Source organism: Equus quagga, chromosome 1 (assembly GCF_021613505.1).
Source record: "Equus quagga isolate Etosha38 chromosome 1, UCLA_HA_Equagga_1.0, whole genome shotgun sequence".
NCBI lineage: Eukaryota > Metazoa > Chordata > Mammalia > Perissodactyla > Equidae > Equus > Equus quagga.
This window is the reverse complement of record NC_060267.1, coordinates 61,834,447-61,843,588: the sequence shown is the minus strand read 5'-3', so window position 1 is coordinate 61,843,588 and position 9,142 is coordinate 61,834,447. Positions and strand designations below refer to the sequence as shown.

Sequence of the window (9,142 nt, the reverse complement as noted above, 5' to 3'; positions counted from 1 at the left end):
AGCCACCACTTTGGGCACATGCCATGCGCTGGGCGCTCGACTCTCTGCTGAGCCTCGTCCTCAGACGCACTAGGTCCTCATCACAGCCTGTGATGTAGGTGCTGACATTAGGCCTGGCCCAAGGTTGGGGCTCCACAAATATTCGTTAAAGAAGTGGCCAATGAAAGAATTTCAAGTTTACTTCAGAAGAGGAGACTGAGGCTCTGTTAGGCTGTGTGACCAAAGCCACAGAGCTCATGGGGGAAAGCAGAGTCCACGTCCAGCTGAGAGGGCTCGGGACAGTGAGAACTGGCAGGGGGTGCCTGCTTGGTGCTGTGAGTCCAGAGGCAGCTCCAGGAATCTAGGGGAACAATGTGAGTCAGAGAAGACCCTGGAGAAAGCCAGGAGTGTAAGCTGGGGCTAAGGGAGGACCCAGAATGTCAACGAAGGGTCTCATTTAGGGACATTCCAGGGACCAGTGGGGTTGGAGATGAGGTCTCTGGAGAGAAACAGGGAGCCAAGTGAGGGTGGTGCCTCAGGGCCAGGCTGTTTGGCCCCTCACGAGTAGGACTGAGCAGGGAGATCAGAGGCTGGGCTTTGGCATCACACCCAGAGCCCAGCTCCCACTTGGCCCCTTACTTGCCAAGTCAGGCGAGACTTTCTCGGCCTCACCTGTAAAATGGGGGTGGTAACAGGGCTATGCTCCTAACAGGCACTCATAACAAGCCACTCAAACATGGCTACGACGGTTCTGTCTACACCCTGGTGAGCCACTGGACCTCCAGTGCAGTGACGAGCCCACTTTCAGAATGGCCCAGGAACAGAAGGGGAGAGAGGAGGAGGATTCTCACCATGCCAATCTGAGCGATCTCCTCCTTGAAGCTCCCCACAGTGCTCTGCCAGCCCTTCCTCTTATGGTCTCTTCGCCCCTGAAGGGTGATGGTGCTGGTCCTCTCAGGAACTGGGGGAGAACAACAGAGGTGAGGAGGGTGTCCTCGAGCTCCAGGGCGACAGGGGAGCCCCTGGGAAAAGGCAGCACAGGCAGAAAGTGCCTTGGTTCAGGAAATGGACCCCCAAAGCGGGCCAGCAGTGTCAGGGGCTTAAGGAAAAAGAGAAAAGATGAAGGTGATCCATAAATGCCACAGGGAACGAAGTCTCACATATACAGTTAAATGCTGGAAAAAGGTTCTGAAATGCTAATGTATAGAATAGGACCATTTATGGTTTTTTAAGTTTTGTAGAAGCAAATACCTGCGCAAATAAGAATAACCAACACTCACACAGCACTGACCGTGTACCAGGTGCTGTTCTAGCTCCATCCCTCCTCAGGATGGGCCCAGAGGCAGCTTCTGTGCTCAGGCCCTTTTTACAAGTGAGGACACTCAGGCATGGGGCCTGAGGAGCAAAGGCAGTCAGCGGCTGAGAGGGCTGTGGATGTGGGCCCTCTGCTCGAGGGTCTGTGATCTCTCCCTGTGCTCTGACGTCCCCTGAATCTCTATGAGAAGCTGGGGCGGGGGGACACTCCAGGGAGGAGAAGGGGTGCTATTGTGGAGGGGAGTTATCACTTTCTGCTTACCTCCTAACGTGATTTCTTTATGTGAGCATGTTCTACTTTATTAACATAAAGAAAAAGAGCGTCTGTACTAGGATGAAGAAAAATGAGGACAATGTAACAGAGAGGAAGAAAATATACACTGAGAAATCCTCTATCCTTTATCAACCGGTGTTCCTGAGTAAATGCCAACTGTGCAGTTAGCCCCTTCCTCCTCCTCCAGCAACAGGCACTGAAAAGAAAACTGTGGGGAGAAGGCAGAGGGGAAAAGGCCAATGGGAGAAGGCCGATGGGAGAAGGTTCACGGGAGAAGGCCAAGGGAAGAGGGCCAGGGGAGAAGATCCAGGTGAGAAGGCCGAGGAGAGAAGGTCCAGGGGAGAAGATCCAGGGGAGAAGTTTCATGGGAGAAGACCAAGGGGAGAATGCTGAGGGGATAAGGCTGAAAGGAGAAGTTCCAGGGGAGAAGGCCGAGGGGAGATGGTCAAGTGGAGGAGTTCCAGGGGTGAAGGCCAAGGGGACAAGGTCCAGGGGGAGAAGTTCCAGGGGAGAAGTTCCAGGGGAGAAGGCTGAAGGGAGAAAGTCCAGGAGAGAAGGTCCCGCGGATTAGATCCAGGGGAGAAGGACAAGGCGAGAAGGCCGATGGGCCAAGGCTGAGCGAGAAAGCCGAGGGGAGAAGGCTCCATGGTGAAGGCTAAGGGGAAGCGCAGGGGAGAAGGTCCCAGGGAGATGTCCTGGCAAAAAGGGTGAGTGGATAAGGCCAAGGGGAGAGGGTCCCCTATGTGGCTGAGCATAGGGACACAGTGGGAGCCTCAGCTGCTCCTACATCAGACCTCCCAGATTGTGTCCCCAGGGCTCAGTTTCTGGCCCAGCCCAGGCCTGCCCTCATGGCTGAATGGAGGCTCACCGATGGCGTCCATGAGGCCCCGGACTTCTCGGGCAGCAATGGTGCTCTCACTCTCTAGAGATTTTTCCTTCTTGGTTTTTTCCTTTTCCCTGAGGCACACACAGAGGAAAACAATAAACCTCCAGCCCCCTCACTCCCCCAGGGCAGCTCTGGCACAGGGGGAGTCTCCAGAGGGACCCTGGGCATTGGCAATAGCCCAGCCCACCTGATTCCCGAGAGCCCCCAGGCTATGGCTGTCTCTCAACCAACACTGCCCAGGTGTCTGCTGCCAGCAGATACTATGGTCCCTAGAGGAGAAGCCGGGGCTGCCTCAGGGAGCTTGCTTCTGCTCTGGCGGCAAACCAAGTGTGGATGTGAGCAGGAGCCATTTTCCCCATGTGGAAACTGAGGACCAGAAGGGGCGTGAGCAGCCCGGGAAAGCCAGACCAGCGCTAAGCATTCGGTATGCTCCTTACTTGCTCCTTCAGCCACCCATCCTATGAGGCAGCTGGGGTCACCCCATTGTCTAGGACAGGGGAAGGGGGCTTGGAGAAGTCACAGTACAAAGCAGAGTAGGGCCTCCCAGACCCACACGTGATGCCAAGGTGCACGGTCCATGGGGTTTGGGTGTGGGAGGAGAGAGATCCCAAACTATCTCAGCAGGGAGGACCAGGGTGGGTGAGCATAAGCGTAGCTTTGGAGGAAAAATCCCTGAATGCACCGTCTGCAGAGCAAGCACCGCAGAAATGCAGCAGTTCTCAGGGACGCCTGCCATTCCTGGGGGCCCCCGGGCGCGCAGCCCTTTCCAGACATGTTCTTATGTAGTGCTCGCTGCAGACCTGGCTGCGAGGAAGACCGCAGGGCCCGGGCTGCAGTTGATGGGCCCAGGCTGGCTCTCCAGACATGGGGCTTCAGCCTTGTCAACCAAATGTCCCTGGACTAAGAGGCAGTCCCACTGGAACCCAGGTGCCCGGACCACAGGAGCTGCTGTCGGCTCTGGCTTCTCGGCCACTTGCTCTGGGGACATGGGGACTTGGCTTATGCTAGTGGTGATCCATCCCTGCCCTGGGCTCCTCTTCCTCCACCCAGAGGCCCTGCCCTGCTTGAATTAATGCGCAAGTTGACTGCCTTTGGCTGGCCAAGTTCAAGAGGGGACAAGGTACCCCAGAGAGACACCGATGCTGATTAGTGACCTTAGTCATTTTGAGGGTGGCAGGGCCTGGCAGGTTACAAACACATCTCTGTTCCTGCCACAGGCCATAGGGAGCTATGTTCTGGATCTGTGTCCAGCACAGAGCTGGCCTTGTCTGTCTGTCCCAGGAAGCCAGCACAGCACAATGCCAGAACCCTCCATGAGAAGTGCCTTTCCCAAAACACTGTGCTGTGGGTGCCAAGAGCTCCTGGCTGATGCTGTCTCAGATGCTAAACCCTGGGGAAGAGGGGACCCTCGGGAGGCACAGGGAGATGTCGGGGGACCAGGGGCCTGAATGAGAACAGGTCAGCTGAGAGGAGGCTGGGACTCTTGTGGGAGCCAGAGCCACAGCCAGGCTGTGAGACCGTCTTCCTGGGGGGTGGGGTGGCATGGACAGGCCCCAGCTGCCTCTGGATCCCTGCATCGGGCATCAGGGACATGGACTGGAGAACGCTGACCTCCAGTCTGGGCTAGGGTGGCCAGTGGGTTTCCCCACCTGTAGGTAGTTAAGGGCACTGAAGGTCAGAGTCTCAGGGGAGCTTTCCCTGGGAAAAGTCAAAGGGCAGGGCAGGGCAGAGACCTTTACCCAGCATGGGGTCAATCCCTGCCCCAAAGGAGGAGGAAGGGTGGGAAAAGCAGGCAGAGGAGGACTGACTCCCCATCCCAGAGTCCTGGACCAGAGAGGGGTTCCTGGCTTGTGCAGGGCGCGAAGAGCCAAAGGGAACCCCAGCTCCAGCTACATTCTCCCAGGCGCTCCAAAGGATGGGACCCCTCATTTTTCTTTCCTTTCCTTTTTCCCTACTTGAGGAGTCTGAGCTCAGGGAGCTGAAATGGCATGCTCAGGAATCTCAAGTTAACTTCTAAACTTGGAAGTCAGAAGGAATTCCTCACCTCTCTGCCCCACCCCATCTGCCCCATCTCAGGGAAGGGTGCCTCTGCTCTGCACCTAAGTGCTTAGACCAGAGACCCAGGACCCTCAGGAGCCCTCTCCTCCCACCCAATCTGTCACCCAGTCTCGTGGCTTCTGCCTCCAAAATACACCTGAACCCCTCACTCTCCCTCTGCAGCCCCCCAAACTCACATGGACTGCAGTGGCCTCCTTGCTGGCCTCCCTGCCTCTGTGCAGCTCCCACATCCCACACTCAGCAGCCTGAGGGCCTTGAAAGCGAGGATCAGCTTTTCACTTCAATAAAGTCCAAAATACTGCCTGTTGCCTGCAAGCCTCTCCTCACCTCATGTCCCGCCCCTCTCCCCAAGCCCACCGACTCTTCGGCCTTCTGGAGTGGACCAAGCCTGTCCCTCCGAGCCTTGCCCATGCTTCCCTCCCCTCATCCTCTGGTCTCAGCTGAGGCCCCTCCTCAGAGAGCTTCCCTGACTTCTGTCCCACCGTCCCGCCCTCTGTGTCAGAGCCTTTCCATCTTTGCGGGGACGTGCTTATTTATTTACTATCAAGGCCTCAAGTTCCAGGAGGGTGGGATCCCCATGCCCGGTGCTGGCTCTAGGCCCTCAGTCAATAGCTACTGGGGGGGAGGGGAGGACAGGAGGGAGAAGCAGACGATCCTGCGTGGTCCTGCACGGTCGGTGTATGACCTCCCTCTTTCAGGGGAGGACACTGGGACTTCATTCCTACCTGGCACTCAGCTTGTATGAGCTCTTTAAGAGTTTTTGAAGACTCTAACGCACCCCCAGTGTGTGGGGACGTGGTCTGGACAGCAGGACCTACCTGTAGAGAACAGGGTTTTCCGTGACCCAGTCATTGGGTAGGCTGTGCACCCACTTCCGCTGCCGAGGAGATATCATCTCCCCTTCGGGAATATCTGTCTTCTTCATCAAGGGATTCCTGCCATTCTTCGGGGTCATGGAACACTCCAGAGCCCGCTTCCTGGTGGCCGCCAGGGAGCGGACCAGCTGCACCTGAATCCATGGAAGATGTGGGTTGAGGGGGTCAGAGCTGCAGGCTCCCTGCACCCTGAGGCTGACTATGCAGTCTCAGAAGGTCACATGGGGACCACGAGCAGGAAGGCGCTTTGCAGGGAGGCCTTCAACCCCAGGGCACACCCCCTGCGGGAGGGCTCTCCAGCCCAGAACAGTCATTCAGCTGCTCCCAGGAAGGCATCTTTTAAGAAATTTTAATGAAGACCAAGATGCTCATCCAGGCATTTTTTATAATCACAAGGAATTGTAAAAATGGAACTGTCCAATAACAGTGGACTGGTTGAGTAAACGTGGTATGTCCCTTCAGTGGAATGTCAGGCATTTACTAAAAATGAGACTTGGGAAGGATTTTTTTAGGACATGGGAAAATGCTTATGATATGATATACCATCATGTGTATCAATTAAAAGCACAGAATAAAAATTATAACTAAAATTATACAGTATGAGCTCAAAATTTAAAATGTATAGAAAAACGACTGGGAGAAAATCTGCTAAATGTTAAGAATGGTATGTTGTTTCCAGGGAGCAGGATCACATGAGTAATCAGTTTCTTTGGTCTCCTTATGCTTTTATAATTTCCGAGCCTTCTACAGAGAGCATTATTTAGGGCTCAAAGTAGGAATGAAAGTCCCTTTTAAATAAGCAGCACGGAATTTCAAAGGAAGGGTTTGAGTGTGTGTTTCTTTTAAGACATAATTTTGCCTGTGCAGTTCTTTACAGACAACAAGCCATTCCAACAACCTATATGGTTGTCAAGAGGGCGTCACTTTAATACATTACGGGAAGTCCCAGGCAGCCACCAAATGTGGAGAAGTACATGAACGCCCAGTGACACGAGATACTGTTAACAGGGGAAAAGCAGGTTTCAAAACACGAGTATAGAATCAAACTCAGCTTTAAATAGAAAAATTAGAAATGCCTTAATGCATAGGAAAAAGACCCAAGGTATCCGATGTTTAATTCTGGCTATTTCTGAGTAATTTTAATTTAATTTAATTTAAAATTTTAATTTAAATTGTCTAACTTTCAAGAATAGGCATTCTAATTTTGTATTCCTACATTTTAAGAACCAGTAAGAATTATTTTTAAAATCAAAGCAATTTCAAAGCCCTATTTCATTAGAGTCCCAGGTAAGGGGCCTTCAGAGGGAGGGAAGTTTGGGGAGCAGAGGGAATCGGGAAGCAGGAAGAGGGGGACAGAGGGGCAGGCCTACCTCAGCCTCGAAGATCTGCTGGTAGACATTCCCGCTGGGGACCTGAGTCACCTTCCCCACTGAGGACACCATGGCCGCCGGCTGGACGCCCCTGCCGGGAAGCCGTTGTCCAGGAATCATGTCTGGGGTTTGGTCTCTATTGCGACCTGGAGGTTGAGAAACCAGGCTGAGACCCTCTGCTCCGGGAGAAAGCATCGGGGCGCCTCTCTGGCCTCAGGGATTTTATTTTAAACAAAAAGCAAAACAACGGAGAGGGCGAAGAAGCGAAAAAGAAACAAACCTGAAGCAAGAACCGAACTCCTGGAGAAGGCGGGCTCTGCCAGCCGCGCAGGGCGCACGCAGATCCGAGAGGGACTTTGGGGCGAACAACAATAAATGGTTATTGTTTTGTGCTTCACTCTCCCAGCCTCTTCTGGGAAAAGCCGACCCGCCCAAGGTGGCAGCTGGGGGGATTTCGACTCCGGCGTTGGACCCCCAATCTGATGCTGAACACGGTTCAAGGACCCCCCTCACCTCCCACCCGCCACTGGACACAGTGAGGGGGAAGTAGAGGAAGGGAGAAGACTGACTGTAGCCACGCAAATTAGGCACCTAGTGTGTGCTAAGAAGACCTGGCAAGTTCCTCTCGTGCGCTCTCTCCCCCAGCCCACCAAGGAGCGGGACAGCCGCTGGACATCCCATCGAAACCCCGTCAAGCGCGGGGAGGCCCTGCGAGCAGGGGACCGCCTGGGCCCGCACCTGCCGAAAGCACCACGCAAGGCACCCAAGGCCTGTCCAGCCTCAACTGCAACAGGACACACTTGGTCTCCAAGGCAACTCGAGGGGAGGGAGCCCCGCGGCCCCGCCCTCGCTTCCTTCCCGCGGAGGGAGGGGGTTGCCCTTGGCAACCTGAGCAACCGGGTCGGGCATGGAGCAGCGAAACTAGTCAACCCTTTCCCGGTGGCAGTTTCTCCTCTCTGCAAGGGGATACGTCAGGAGTCAGGAGCGTCCAGAGCAGCGCACTAAATATTCTGAAAACTAGGAGGGGACAGGGGATGCAGCTCTGAGCCACTGTGGTCGAGAAAATCCATCCTCTCTTTGCCTGGGTTAAAACCAACCTCTGCTGGAAGTAGCACAGAGTAGTGCCTGGCTGTAGAAAGGAGCAGACAGCGTCTCTAAAAGAGGCCAAATCTTCCTCAGATGAAACAGCAAAACAAACCAAGGACTGTTGTGAAAAGAAATGTACACAGCAGCTCTGTGCAGAGCTAAATGCAGATTCCAGCTCACCTCCGTGGGGTCAGGGGTGCGGCTCTTGCCTGGGGTCTCCCACGCTCAGCAGAGCCCCCTTAGACAGTGGTCTCCCCTGCCTACCTCCCAGGTATGAATGTTTTCACGCCCTCCTCACAAAGGAAGTGATGGAGTACGCGGTGATCATACTGAAAGAGCTCAACTCCTAAAGCTCCACCCTCAGCCAACATTTCTATGTTCGTGGAATCTTTGAGCAGGTATGGAGAGGGAAACCCAAAACCCAGCCACCCACCGAGAAGCAAGGGGAGAGGGAGACGTCTAGTTCTGATCTGCCGCAACGTTGAATGCCTTCTCTACCCTGTGGAGTTAGGATCCGTCAGGATATCGAGGAGTGAGAAGCTGGAAGCTGTCTCTTCCTCAGATGAAAAGAGGTTGAAGGGCTCAGTTCAGGCCTCAAGACTTGAATGGAGTTATAACAATGAGCTGCATTCATCCAACCCACCATTGACACATAACCCCCCCAAATACAACTCTGACTTAGCCACTCTCCTGCTCAAAAGCCCCTCCCCGACTCTGCAGCCCCTACCAGGTCCAATCCACAGTCCCTCCAGGACCCCAGATACCCCCACATTGGTTCGCACCTGACTCTCCTGCTTCAGCAAACTCCCCACTCTCCCTGCATATGCCTCCTGCCCCTGTCCCTCCTCATCCTGCTCTTCTGCTGGGATCCTTCTGTCTCCACACATCCCAAACTCGCCCATACTTCCAGTCCCTACCAGTGACAAGTGTCCATCCTCTCAGTTGACCCCTCCTCTCATGTGCCCTGTCACCTCTCCTCTCTGAACCAGCTTGTACGTTGGTTGCTGTCAAATGCAGGAGTTCACAGCCCCCGTGGAAGGTGTTTCCTGAAGGTCAAGTATGCCTTACTTTTATTCAACTTCAGTTGTCCTTAGCACAGTGTCTTGCACAAAATTCAGACCCAGTGAGTGCTCCCTGGGTAAATGCATGAATACCCAGAGTGTCCTGGTCTGACTCTCCCAGAGTTTGGCTCTTTCCCACACACCCAGCCAGAGTCCTCATGGGCAGAGCTGAAAACGTTTGTGGGTGATGCTGAACCTGGGTGAGGGTTTCCTATGTATGTGGGGTACCTGACTCCTCA

At 54.3% G+C, this 9,142-nt stretch overlaps 1 protein-coding gene across 1 annotated transcript; it reads right to left on the bottom strand.

Moving 5' to 3' along the window:
• Nucleotides 1-206: 206 nt before the first annotated feature.
• LOC124245009 (coiled-coil domain-containing protein 180-like) lies at nucleotides 207-7,535 on the bottom strand. Its single transcript, XM_046672137.1, has 8 exons — nucleotides 7,495-7,535; nucleotides 7,037-7,110; nucleotides 6,757-6,902; nucleotides 5,330-5,520; nucleotides 2,436-2,524; nucleotides 782-940; nucleotides 619-651; nucleotides 207-340 (listed from the first exon to the last, which is right to left on the bottom strand). The coding sequence occupies exons 3-8, from the start codon at nucleotides 6,874-6,876 to the stop codon at nucleotides 207-209; spliced, it is 726 nt and encodes a 241-aa protein (XP_046528093.1). The 5' UTR covers nucleotides 6,877-6,902; nucleotides 7,037-7,110; nucleotides 7,495-7,535.
• Between the last annotated feature and the right edge of the window lie 1,607 nt (nucleotides 7,536-9,142).